General features: G+C 45.0%; 2 protein-coding genes across 3 annotated transcripts in view; one reads left to right on the top strand and one right to left on the bottom strand.

The window, feature by feature from the left end:
• Positions 1-8,207, bottom strand: part of ankrd11 (ankyrin repeat domain 11) — a 46,522-nt gene extending 38,315 nt beyond the window's left edge. For both annotated transcript variants that reach the window (XM_049718953.2, XM_049718954.2), the window contains exon 1: positions 7,744-8,207. The gene's annotated coding sequence lies outside the window, so the exon portion shown is untranslated. The remainder of the gene's footprint in view (positions 1-7,743) is intronic.
• A 1,416-nt stretch (positions 8,208-9,623) lies between these two features.
• spg7 (SPG7 matrix AAA peptidase subunit, paraplegin) lies at positions 9,624-14,189 on the top strand. Its single transcript, XM_049718293.2, has 17 exons — positions 9,624-9,960; positions 10,177-10,279; positions 10,368-10,457; positions 10,537-10,778; positions 10,866-11,005; positions 11,093-11,195; positions 11,264-11,389; positions 11,470-11,632; positions 12,004-12,177; positions 12,245-12,369; positions 12,441-12,543; positions 12,613-12,723; positions 12,821-12,936; positions 13,021-13,177; positions 13,249-13,412; positions 13,507-13,584; positions 13,680-14,189. Exons 1-17 carry the CDS (start codon positions 9,757-9,759, stop codon positions 13,869-13,871), a joined length of 2,391 nt encoding a protein of 796 aa, XP_049574250.1. The 5' UTR covers positions 9,624-9,756; the 3' UTR covers positions 13,872-14,189.
• The last annotated feature ends 4 nt before the right edge of the window (positions 14,190-14,193 follow it).

Genomic DNA, 14,193 nt, shown 5'->3' with positions numbered 1-14,193 from the left:
TTCTCTTGCTCTCAAAAAAGAAAAAAAAATATATGCGGCATTAGGCATCCATTTGCGCAGAAGGTGAGAATGGCAGTCGATAAAAAAAACGATGAATCATTTGGATCTGGCAACTGCTCATTTGTTCTGTATCTTAACAGAAGAAATCAAAGCAGCAAATATTTTGAGGGGGGGGGGGATGCGACAGTGATCCTAATGTGGTCGTATTGCGGCGAGCAGAGAAAGCGGTCAAAAAACAACAACGATGATAGAAACGGCATTGAACAATAAACCGGAAAAGTAGAAAGACGATATTTAATGAAGGTGGAGACGTGAATGGAGGCGTACGAAAAGGAACACACAGCCCTTGATAAAAATGTTCTGCCGTTGTCAAGGTAACAAGCTCATAGGACGACTGATGGGGAGAAAAATAGCATCTCATTCAAAAAAAAAAAACTCAAAGAGGTGTCTTCAAACACAAGCCATCAAAAGTAAAGCGTGCACCGTGCGTCATCATCTTCGATCTGCAAAGTACGCCAGATTTTGCACAATCGAGGTATTGGGGCGCCAAGCGAGGATCCCTCCTTGAAAAAGAAACCAGCGTGCAGGCTCAAGGACGCTCATCCCCAACCGGAGCCCTCAAGGGACAAATGTGAAATCATTATCCAGATGCACATGAAGTGATGCGTCACAGAATGGCCGCCGACGTGACATTTCAAATCACGTTGGACGCATGTAGCAAGTTGGAGCGATGCAAATCCCAACACGCTTGGCACGCAAGAAGTCGAAAATAAATAGCGGCGTGCGTGCTAACGATTGAGACATCAACACCATTCTCCTTTAAACGCCAGCACTGTTGATTTGAAGTCGTTACATGCAAATCATATCTCAAGGCACCGCTAATATTCATTATTTACAGGCAAACGTCTTCATAAATGGATAAAGAGTCCGTGGAGATTTGTCGCCGGGGGCTCTGTTTGTGTGACAGTAGCATTGCTTTCAAGTAGCCGTGCAGCTATCGATTGTTATTATTGTATTCGAGGAATCTAGCGATGATTCATTTTGATCAAACAAGTACTTCCTGCAAGTACTTCAATTTCTCTCACCTCGCTCGTATAGTTGGATTGCAAAAGGGCCTTCGTCGGAATTTCAAAACAGGAAAAAGGCCACTGTGTTTTCCGTGCGAATTTACATGGACTTTAAAAACCCGAATATTGCCAATATTCGGATTTTGAATGCGTTATTGACTGCATGTAAACGTAGTCGATGATTTATCGAGCAACATGCAGCAGTGCGCGGCTTTCTCAGACCTGCTGTCGCTTCCTCTCCTTCTTTCACTCGCTCTCACACACCCACCCACAAAACGCGCACTTTTCTGAACCACGTCCAGAGTTCAGCTCCAATACATAGATGGAAAGAATTATATTATGTAAGATAGTCGTGTGTAAAAAGAGCAGCCAGTTATCAGCTGATGAAGAGATAAACACCTTGCAGCAGATGTGATAGAAGCCGTCACTTGTTTGTTTTGACTGAGGCACACATGAAACTACGTCGAACAAATCAACTTTCATATCACGTCCTTCGTTTACCTTTGTCAATCGGTCGGAGCGCCAACTGTGCGGCCAGCGAAATAAATGCGAGAGACTAAAGCCAACACTCATTGAAAACGCTTGTGGTCGGTCACACGATCTCACAACAAAAAACTGGATTAGATATTAAGATCTGGTCTTTAGGGCCGATGTATATTAGTAGTCAAGCAGGCCGATGACCGATTTTCATTTTCAGTCCAAGGCAAAATATTGGCGTCAAGCTGGATTTTAAAATACAGATTGCAACTGTTAACTTTGCTGAAAGCTGTCCTACTAAAGTGAGGGAAAAAATCCTGTTGCTTAGCAATTTTGTTCCTTTTGGAACCTTGGCCCAGCACCCCCCCCTCCCCCCTTAAAAAAATCAAAATCATATTCCAAGCATTGTAGATCATATGCGTAAAAACAGAGAATCTGCCAGAGCGCTACAATCATTTCAAATGATTTGTGTCTGAAGAGGAAACGAGGCAGTTAGGTACAACGCCCTTGGCTTCCTGCAAACAGAACTTCCTGACGACCCTCGGCTTCTGTTCGGATGTGCAAAACCGAGGAGGGCCGGTCCGGATTGGGAGTGAACCGGCGTCAAGGTAAGCCAGCGAAACCAAAAGGAAGCGCACACAAAATATCAGTGCGGGACAACCACGGGCTGATATGATTTTACAGAACAGATATGGCTCTTGGGGAAATGTTTGCATATGCGTGTGTGTGTATACTTAACTACCGTGTAAAGCCTGCCATTACCACACCTGCACGAACCAAAATAGTCCTTTCCATAACGGCTGTAAATAAAGGTTGGCAGAGGAAGGACGCAGCATGCTTATTCACAGACGAGTCAAAGCTCTCCAACGTTCAGACCGTTCGAGTGGATTGCGTTCAACGAAACAAGAAATCGTCAGCAACGTCGAACCTTTCTGATTCAAGCTAGGTCAAGACCGATTCATTTGTTGGGCTAGTAATGCGAGTGTGTCGTTGGAATCAAAACAGAAGCCACAAGATTGGAGTTAAAGCTCTCCAACGTTCAGACCGTTCGAGTGGATTGCGTTCAACCAAACAAGAAATCGTCAGCAACGTCGAGCCTTTCTGATTCAATCTACGTTCGATTCATTCGTTGGCCTACCAACACGAGTGCGCCATTTGAATCAAAACAGAAGCCTTGCAAAAATATCTCATTTCTTTGAATCACAAAGTCCCATGACAAAAAATGAGAACTTCAAAAATAAAGACATCTTCCATGACTTGGAACTTTGAATACTTTATATTAATAGCCATCTTTAGCTTGGGGAAAAAACCTGGAGTCTTGTCCCACTAGTACACAACCGCTATTGATGAAATACAAAGTTGCCCGTGACCTGTTACATCTGCTCAAAAGAAACACCAGGCAAGCAAGCAAGCAGTTTCCTCAAAAGCCTGGTAATTAAGATTATCTGAAAAATGTACGTCTCATTCAGACCTATATGTATTTTCATAAAACTGCTCTAAACCCATAACAGACTGCTGGCTGCCGTTTCTACAAAAAGATTTACCGCCGAGTGACTGACACAGCTACGCACATAACAACATATGTAAAACTTCTACACGTTGGGAAAACCACCGGCAATTCCAGAAAACCATTCGTCACTACTTATCACAGCCTTCTCAGAAAACTTTTTTTTTTTTTTTACATACAAGATCTTTTGGAAGCTTTCCAAGCACAGAAAGGGAGCAGTTGTACAAGCCTCGGCATGCCGAGCGGTCGGCGAGAAAGATCCTGTGTGGCAGGAATAAGGTGAAGTTGTTTACCTGTCAGGGATCATTCTGATTGGCTGAGTTACAAAGGATTGTAACTGTAACTGATTGTAAGGATGCAACTTACACCTTTGCAAGAACAGATTTATTACTACAGCAAAACGGGAACAAAAGCTTGAGACTCCAGTCAACAGCGGCTTCATAAACGGAAATGGTCCGTCATTAGAAAATAACACTGCAAACCGCGAAAAGCAGCACGAGCGAGTGTTGTTAAAGTAGGAGAGTGACGCCAATCACGGGACGGGGTCTTTATAGCCACCGGCCGGACCAGGCCGGGCCGTAAAGACAGAAAAGAGCTGACGTCTGCAAAAGCACGCACCGGTCAAAAAGGCTGCTTAGATCCTTTGTTATGCTTAACGTATACTGCCCCACAATGGGCCTGGGAAAAAAAAAAAATAGGTGGCTACACATGTGAGCAAGTGGAAGCACCAAGCGATGGACCTCCTCGCTCTGCTATTTAGGAATGTCTTTGCATTTCCCTCGCATCCAAGGAGCGCAGACGCAAGTAAGCAAGCACACACAAACGCCTCCTCCAGGCTCTCCTTCCCCCTTCCTGTTGTTGCATTTCAATGTAAATGGCCAGATGAATGGCTGCAGCTGGCCCATCAAAAGGCCAGCCCCAATAAAGGGCCTTGATGATTGAGATTCACCCAGGCCACAACAAGTGGACCATCCCCCCGCCCGCCACTGCAACATCCTGCTCACTTTGTAGCGAGCTGCAGGGGCTGCCTTCCATTTTTTTTTTTTCAATGATATTTGGGCCATTCCACAACAAGACATTATTGAGGATGGAAAAGGTTAAGACTTGTCGTACGTCTTGCAAAATGAAACGAGGGGTTTCCCGTTTGTCTAAAACGCTCATTTTTGTGCATTCAGCCACGTACGCAAATGTTTACCGTAACCGGCATAGACTCTGCCGTCTCGACCCACCCAAATTCAAAAGAAGCCTTCAAAGTAGGCTTCCAGATAAGACACAAGACGCCCGGTGTGCAGGCGCATGTTTTTGAATACCGTCGTCGTCTTTTTAACCAATTCTTAGATTCGAAAAATGCTGCACCGTGTATCGTACCGGAGAGAAGAGAAAGTCGGATACGGACGCTGCGTCAAAACAATAGTTGAACGCATTTATTAGTCACGTGGAGAAGAGCCACATCAAATGACCACAAACACTCGTGTGCATATATTTAGCAATAAAGTCAGACTAGGTCAGTTTTTCTCAGGATCAATATGTCTGCCTATGATGCGGCGTTTCAGTTAGACGCACATGTCGCTCAATTTTCTTTTCAAATTTAAAAATAAACACCACAAAGGCTTTTGCAAAGGAAGGGAGAAGCGAGACTAAGATGAAAATGACAACTCACCATTCCGTTTCCTGTGACTATTTGGAATCGGCGGGAGTCCTGCGCACGTTTGTTGACTTCATTCAATCATTTGTCGCTTGCGGGCGGGCGCGCAGCCGCACACACGGTCAGCGGGAGTGTCGTAAAGCCGCAAGTGTCGTTTTCAGTGTCGTAAAGCGACACGAGCGTTGCGATGTGAGCGCGAGTTGTATCAAACAACTTTTATGATGTGCACTTTACATTTTGCCAAAGACAACGGGCAGGCTGACTTTGGCCGCCGTCATTCCAAACTAGGGCCGATATGAATTTTTTAAGACGAGCGGTGATCAGAATAGCCAACGACAGAGAGGCTAACGGCTATTCTCATCCGGCGCCATCTTATTTTTGCACCCTTGCAAATGTTTGAATCTTGGCCGGACATTTGCGTTCTGTCTGTTCCAGCCGTGGCAGCGATCAGGCCAGGGAGTCAAAGTCCTCTTGGGCTGATTGGATGACCAAATGGCCAAACCACGGGATAAACACGGGTTTGGGATTAGGGTTGCCAAGATTAATCGACTAGTCACGACTATATGGACCACCAAACTTGTCCACGGCTAATTTGACTAAGCTGACTGTGCACTGTGGTAGCGTCTCGGCTAACCAGTGTTAGCAACCGAGTCCAAAAGTTAGGGTGCTCTACCACTGAACCAAGTGAAATAAACGTGCTACTTTTTCTTGCATCTTCATCACTGGTATTAAATCAGACAAAACTGTACATTTTGTACTGTATTCAACTGTCACTACCCAATCACATTTTCAGTAGTAAAATCACAGTCCCGCATGATTTGATAGCTGCAACCCGACAAGTAACCTTGATGTTTCCCTTTCCAGGCTGAGAATCACAAAATGCAGACCTGCCAAGTCTGCAAAGCATTCTGGAGAAGCAGCAACATGCCAAACGTTTCCTTTGGATGTGAAATCCTCTTGGCTATGAGAAAATATGCGATGGTCCAGCAGAGGGCCGGCATGCAGGCACAACCCAAAGATGGGTTCACAACAGAGTCCACCAATGGGACGTCCTTAAGCCCAGTATGATGTTCTGCGGTCCCGAGAGAAGCCACAGGATTGAGGCCCGCCATTTTGCTCGGTTTCACTTCAACCATACGGGAGAATAGTAGGCTGGATGACAAAAGGGTTCCAGATCCATTTGAGGGTCTGCGGAGATTGAGAACAGAAAGAAACATGGCAACTTGCGGCGCCGAAGCACAGACGGAGCTACGAAAGAGGAGTCGCTATACTTGTTTACTCAAAAGGACCACACGCTTAGCACAGGGGGGAGGGGAGAGCCTGCGGACGGAAAGCAGCCAGAGTTGCTGCACAAGTTGTAGCGACATGCCTCGGCTCTCAACACCACAGTCAAAAATGCAAGATGTAAAAAGGAAGCAAGCGCATCACGGTGTGACCACAAGGTCCTAACGGCGAGATTTCGATCGCGCTGGAATGAACGAGACGCAATTTTTCGGCTTGTTCTCAGGCCAGCGGGATAACAAACATCGCCATTCAGACGTGAATCGTCAAGAACAATCTTCCGACTCCCACAAAACACTGCAAATGTGCATTTTACGCGTTAAGTGGCAGTAGGTATATAGCACGGTGTAAACTTTGAAGCGAGCAGGATTACAAAAGAAAAATAGTGCCCAGCGTGGCTGACAGCTCGTGACGTCATTTGCTCACGAGAAGCACTTTTAATGGCACGCTGCAGCGCCTTCCTGTCGTGCCGTTCCAAAAGCACACCGGGTCCGGACGCTCATTAAAACAAAGCAATGGCCACAATAAACAAAAAAGTGGGTTCCACTCCCTCGAGTTGCAGTGGACTTTAATCCATGCGCCAAATCTGAAAGCACACACAAACCGCAGCTATAAGACCAGATCCAAAGTTGAATATGTGCAGGATATATATAAGCTTTCCCAAATAACATAGGGGGTGGGGAGGGATTCGGAAATTTGCAAGAAATTCAATACTAACGCTTGCCCGGGTTTCAAACGTAGCAAGTAGGTGAGGAGCTGTTGAAGAACACACCCAAAGATGATCCATCGCATTTTTAGCGTGTATCGGTGCTATAGAAGCTCAGAAACACAAAGTGAAAGTATTCAGCTGAGGGCACTGCAAAATGAGTCAGCATAGTCACCATGAAGCCAACGAGCCCCACAGACCATCTTGGTGGAAAATAGCAGCAGCAGAGGCAGCAGCAGCAGCAGCACTGCAGTGTTTTCCTCGCCATTGGTCCTGCACCAAAGACGAGAGCTTGCTTGACTGCTCAGCCACAAACCCACCATCTCTCGTTTCCTTTCCTTTCCTTTCCTTTCCTTTCCTTTCCTTCACATTAAATTTCAACACGCACAACACAGCTCCTCCACGTTAAGCACTTGCACAAATACGACAGATATAGACTCAAACACACACTACAACGTCTTACTATTATGTACACAGTACACTTGGGCTGGAATATGTCTTTGTGGACACGTTCCATTGATGGCAAGCTCTACGTGTTTAGTAACTAAATGGAGAACAGGGAAGCTTAAAGTGTGCGTCCGTGACACAAAATAACAGTTAAGAGGTCCTGGCTTAGGCCAATAGCAACGAACGCCAAAAACACGCTCCACATTCTTGTAAGAAATGTGCCACCTTGAACGAATACTGCAGAATATTGCTGCACGGGATATATTCCCATTTCAGACAATCTTGTGAGCATGCAAAACACGACGTTTGCACAACAATGCAATCATATCGAGATAGTTCACGGCGGCTTTTATTGGGGGGGGGGGGAAACAGCCTGTCATTAACCAGAAAGACCACGATAAATGCAACAATTTAAAATACAGAAATTAAATCATATCGATGGCTTAAAATTGGATACATTTAAGCCATTTGTGCTCAAAACATGAACAAACGGGGACATTAGAAGTCGACATTTGTTGCTAGTCACAACAGAGCAGATTACAACACAATACAGCAATCGCCAGTTTGTTGTTGATACCGCGCTGACCGTGTGAACCAAGAAAGTGCGACTTACCTAATTTGGGATTTCCTTCAACGTGTGAACGGAATCTTTATTTAATGCCACGGTGTCTTCAGCCAATGCTAGATGTTCCCATTTGTCGAGTTCGTTTTAGCACAAACTGTCTCGGAGACATCCGCATAGACTTGCAAGGACCATGGCAGCGGCAGCAGCAGCAGCAAGCAGCAGCTAAAAGCAGCCCAGCTAACGAGGCTAGCGCTAGCCTGGTAAAACCATACACACCAACAAGACGACAGAGGAAAGACGACTCCAATATCCACAAAAAACACGGTTGCAACCCAGCAAATTCTTCTTCACCTCCGAGTGCAAATCTTTATCAGTCCACTTGTGTAACGGCGGAATTGATTGGCTGAAGAAAACCCATCAAAATAGCACGGAATGTTTCGTTAAAGTCATCAGCGAACCCAATCGTGCGTTTTCCAAGCGGCCTTCGACTTCGAGGTGCAGGACGGAAACGCTTGGGGGAATGAAAGCCGCCCTGTGATTGGTCGAAAACGCCTCCGCGCCCGATGAAACCGCCTCCATTTTGGATCTGGAACGGATCGCCAGGCTCTTGTAGATGTACAAGAAATGCCCCAACATGGCCGATTCCGCTCGGAGTTTCAGGCCCAGAGCCCGCGCTACTGTTGCAACCGAAGAGCCAATCAAAGAAATGGAGAACAGACATCGGGTGCGTTCGATGTATTGTTTCTCGAAAACATGTTTACGTTTGGAAAACCTCATTTTAAATAAAGGAACCATATTTCTAAATGTGCGCATTTGATCATTCATTCCTTAAAAACATGCATTTTCAGCCAAGACATAATTTTTCCATTTACATATTTTGTATCTATTCACAGTTAAATATGCGGGCGTGCATAATTAAGAATACTATGATAGTGTTAAACTGCACTCATATCAAATGTTACGTGCAGGTTTTCGTACACATTACATTAACTTTGTATGCATCTCACAGGTTGGTTACAAAATTCGGGAAATAAATGATGAGATATAATGTTAATTTTTGATGCATTAGCAAATATTCCCACATGTTAGGTCAACAGAAGACAGTCGTTGAAAATATATCGGGCAGGACTGGTTAACAAACCGGGCGCACCCAGCAGTCAAGTGGAGACTAGCTTAAATAGAACAAGGTTTCCAATTGGTCGGGAAAGTGCCGCGATCTTATTGGTCATTATGTATGTCAATCCCAACTATAACTGACCTCATTTCGTACGATTGTTTTTGATAGTCTATCTATACATTAAAAACATATCTGTATGTTGCCATAGCAAATTTAAAGTAGACGAGCGTGTCATTAAAAAAAGAACTCTCTGGAAAGTTCGAGACCGTGTGTCGTTACGCAAGACGCACGGCAGATAAGCATAACTTGAAGAGAAGCGCACCCTGCTGGAGTTGCTCAAAGTACAGTATCATAAAATAGTGTCCGCACTAAAAACACACAGACGGTCACCGACCACAACTCGTTTTGACGAAATAAAAACTGGGCATTATATATTGTATTTTAACGAATAAAATATTTTTCGCCTTTATATGCAACTATTGCTTCCTTGTTTTTTAAACGAGTAGACACGACAGTTCATAACGCTCGATGGTTAATTACTTGGCTCTATAGATTCATATTTTATCTTTATAATTATTATTTCTCATTAGTTTTTAAACTACACAATAAATATTTTTAGTGGTCGTATTTCAAGCAGGCTGCGTAAATGCGTGCGCAGCTCAACACTCTTGAACTCAACAACTTTACATTAAAATCGAATTCAACACGAGTGCAAATACAAGCCCGAATAAGAAATTTCCCAACACACATTCCTGGTAGAACAAAACCCAATTCAATGCATATTGCTTTGTTTGGAGTGTACTTGTGTGCGTGTAACATTTCCGGGAAGTGCGTCACTCAACATTGCAAGCTAGCTCCGATCGTTGTTAGTAAATAAACGTGAAGGCTAATCTGAAATCAAACAGCAGCAATGTATATTCAATAATCCGGTGCAGATCGACGTCATGGCGGCGTTGTTGTTGCAGCATCATGTTCGTCTTTGCATGAAATATCCGGGAGGCTTAGCATGGACGTGGTCAAGGCGAAACTGTCACATATTAGCCAACAGGGCGACGACCAGCGTCACTGTCAACAATGTGCGCTTACGAAAGATGTTATATGCAATGTCCGAGAGGACTCTAACTGGACAACCTCAAAAACTAATCAAAGTAAGAAACAATATCGCATGCTTTATGTGATGTGGTTATTACTATGTATTTCAACTAAAGGACATAAAACTAACCAGCTTTGTGTATTTTTTGTCTATGGCAGAATTAGTACCGCCCCCCATCTATAGACAATACCGCTGTAAATCATGACTGTCACAATAAAACACTATTTTCCACATCAGATGTTTTCTCACCATCTGAATATGTCTGTTCCAGAGTATTCTCTTCAAACCATTGAGCCCCACGTTGGCGGGACTCAGCAGAAAATTAGTGTGGAACAACCTTCTTGAAAACCCAGTGGGTTTAGTCAATTTATTAGGTAATCTTATTTTTATGGAGCTCTACAATATTATGTGCATTACTTTCCAATGCAGCCATATTTCACAGATAACACCATTTTATTCCAGGGGCAACGTGCTACTTCAGTACATCTGGGTCCAAACAAACAACAGATAAAAAGAATGAACCAAAAGGGAAAAAGCCAGAGGAAAATGAAGGTAAGACTGTACAGGAGTACAAATACAATACCATTTTCATCCTCATGTCGTTCACTATCTCCACAAATGTGCTTCTCAGAGGAAAAGAAACGGCGCGAGCAGGAGGACCAGATGTACCGAGAGCGCCTGCGGACCCTCTTCTTTATAGCGCTCATCATGAGCCTACTAAACTCTATCAACACTAGCGGCGGGAACATCTCTTGGAATGACTTTGTCAATGAGATCTTAGCTAAGGGAGAGGTGTCACGGGTGCAGGTGGTTCCTGAAAGCGACATTGTGGAAATCTACCTTCACCCTGGTGCAGTCATCTTTGGCAACCCTGTACGCTAACGGCTATTTCCTTTAAACAAATATTGCCGACTGAATTTTCATGACTAATTCTTCCTCGTTTCATGCGTCTTTTGCTAGAGGTCTGGGCTCATGTATAGAATGCAAGTCGCCAACATCGACAAATTTGAGGAGAAGCTTAGGGCCGCTGAGGAGGAGCTGCATATTGACACAAAGGATCGGATACCTGTCTCCTACAAACGCACCGGATTCTTTGGAAAGTAAGTCGCCTTTTTTTATCTAAAGAAAACAGTTGGGATGAAAGTTTCCGAATCATTTGTATGGTGGCTCTTCATGTTTCTTTGCAGCGCTTTGTATGCTCTTGGGATGGCGGCAATCGGCGTGGCTATTCTCTGGTACATCTTTCGTCTGGCAGGCATGGGTGGCAGAGAAGGAGGCTTCAGTGCATTTGTAAGTGAGCAAAAGTCAAACTTTTCTCTTTGTTCATCGTTGTTTGAAGAAGTACACTTGCTTGACAGAATCAGCTCAAGATGGCCAAATTCACCATCGTGGACGGCAAGTCGGGGAAAGGTGTGAGCTTCAAAGATGTCGCAGGCATGCACGAGGCAAAGATGGAAGTGAAAGAATTTGTTGACTACCTCAAAGTGAGAAGCGTGGCTCGTTACGGTCGTGTCTGGCAGATCGAACCGAAATTGACATTGTCATCATGTTATGTTTTCTTGAGAATCCCGAACGATACCTCCTCCTGGGAGCCAAGGTACCAAAGGGAGCATTGTTGCTAGGCCCCCCGGGCTGTGGAAAAACACTGTTGGCAAAGGCCGTTGCCACAGAGGCGCAGGTCCCATTCCTGGCAATGGCTGGCTCAGAATTTGTCGAGGTCATTGGAGGTACAGTATGCTTCACTCGTATTTCTGCTGCTGCCATTGTTGACAAAATGTCTTGTGCTGCATTGCAATAAAAAATATAGTGTTAGTAACATTTTTGGCGAGAGAAACAAAGAGTGAATATTCTAAATTTCACTTCTAACTAAAATAAATTGTCATTGATCATTTTAAATTTGTTTTAAGCAATGTGGTCAGACCGCCCTCTACTGGACAGATGTTGGAAATGCATCGTTTTAATTCTTCCCTTGATTGATTTAGGGCAGTGGTTCTCAATTTCTTTTCCTCCACTAACCATTTCATAGAGAGAGGGGTTCTGACCTACATGCTTTGCATAAGAAAGAAAAATAAATCAAATGAATGAAAAATGTTTTTAGGTCTGGGTGCCGCCAGGGTGAGGAGCCTGTTCAAGGAGGCTCGTGGCCGGGCGCCCTGCATCGTCTACATTGACGAGATTGACGCCGTGGGAAAGAAGCGCTCGACCAACATGTCCGGCTTCTCCAATACGGAGGAGGAGCAGACCCTCAACCAGTTGCTGGTTGAGATGGACGGTAAGTTGTGCCACCTAAAGCTTCTTGTCTTGCCAGAGGAATGACTCCAAATGTTTTTCTCCCCCAGGAATGGGAACAACTGACCATGTGATTGTCCTCGCCTCCACAAACAGAGCGGACATCTTGGACAACGCTCTGATGAGACCTGGCAGATTGGACCGCCACATCTTCATCGATCTTCCCACCTTGCAGGTGAAAGGCGGACATGAAGGAATTCTTCAAAACGATCTTGAAGCCTGAATCCAAAAGTTTGTTCTCCTCAGGAACGGATGGAAATCTTTGAACAGCATCTGAAGATCCTGAAGCTTACTCAACCAGCCGGCTTCTACTCCTTGCGCCTGGCTGAGCTCACGCCTGGCTTTAGCGGTACATCATGCGTGCAAAACGTCCGGCCGGCTTTTACATGCTGCGTCCTAAAATGATTTTTGTCCACAGGTGCCGATATTGCCAATATATGTAACGAAGCTGCCCTGCATGCTGCCAGAGAGGGCCACAAATCCATCGACACGTTTAACTTTGAATATGCGGTGGAGCGAGTCATTGCAGGTGCAGTTGACTCGATTTGCCTTTGTCCGTCCGTCCATACAGTATTTTTTTTGTCATATGGGAAAAGTCGACGACCAATGCAAACGCGTGTTCTTAGGAAGCGTGAAGAAGAGTAAGATCCTCTCCAAAGAGGAACAGCGAGTGGTCGCCTTCCACGAATCGGGGCACACGCTGGTCGGGTGGCTGCTTGAGCACACGGAGGCCGTCATGAAGGTTCATCATTATTTCCAACTCAAGTGCTCCTCGCAAAAGCCTCCGAAATCGCTGAGTGTGATTATTTTTTGTTGCTTGCTTTAGGTGTCTATTGCACCTCGGACAAATGCGGCCCTGGGATTTACCCAGATCTTGCCTCGTAATCAGTACCTGTTCACCGAGGTGCAGCTTTTTGAGCGCATGTGCATGGCTCTTGGAGGACGGGCTGCGGAAGCCATTACCTTTAATAAGGTTACAACAGGTACACACACACACAGCTGTGTCAAACGTTTTTTTTGTTCTTCTATATTGTAAGTTATTGTGCGTGTGCAGGAGCTCAGGACGACCTGCGCAAGGTGACCCGCGTGGCCTACTCAATGGTGAAGCAGTACGGCATGTGCACCAGTGTCGGCCAGGTGTCCTTCCCCGAAACGGAGGAGCAGGGTGCCATCGGGCGCCGACCTTTCAGCCAAGGCCTCCAGCAGCAGATGGACCTGGTACGTTCCGACTTTTTGCAGACTGTTGTCTTTATTCGAATTTTTCAAATGATTGCTGTTTAAAATGATTCTTCCAATATATTTGTGCTTTCAGGAGGCTAAGATGTTAATCGCCCGCACCTACCGGCATACAGAGAAGCTACTACTGGACAACAGAGACAAGTTGACATTGGTTTGCTCCCTCTTCTTTCTTTGTTTTGTTTTGTCTCGTCTGCGCAATTCTGTACTTCACATTGTTTAAATTTATCTGCACTGCATTCTTTGCAGTTGGCCAATGCTCTGTTAGAGCGGGAGGTGGTGAACTATGACGACATTGAGGCTTTGCTGGGTCCGCCCCCCCACGGGCCAAAGAAAATGATTGCTCCGCAGAGCTGGGTGGAAGCTCAGAAGGACAAGCAAGACACGGGCGAGGACGAAACACCGCCACCCGCACGCGACTTGAATCCCGAGATGGCTTGAAGTGGGCGTCAGACTTGCTGCCTTGTTTGTTTTTGTTTTTTTAAATCGTTGGGTGTGCACAATTCTAGCAAATGCATCCGAGCTGCGGACTGGAAACGAGCAAACATTCTGCAAATAGTGTTTGGATGCAAACTGAACTCAAGGTCAGAGATCTGTCAGAAACTGTTAAATGTTTCCGGTGAAAGAAAAGCTTTTGTAAGTTTGCTTGAAACTTTAGAGCAACTTTTCAGTGGCGTTTAACTCATTTTGTGTGACACGCTAAAATGCTTGTTTGGCCTTTTTGGACAAAAATAAAAAGAGATGCAATGAGTGGAAGAACTGC

Source organism: Syngnathus scovelli, chromosome 4 (genome assembly GCF_024217435.2).
Source record: "Syngnathus scovelli strain Florida chromosome 4, RoL_Ssco_1.2, whole genome shotgun sequence".
NCBI lineage: Eukaryota > Metazoa > Chordata > Actinopteri > Syngnathiformes > Syngnathidae > Syngnathus > Syngnathus scovelli.
Note: the sequence above shows the minus strand (reverse complement) of the source record. Positions and strands in the feature narration are given on the sequence as shown.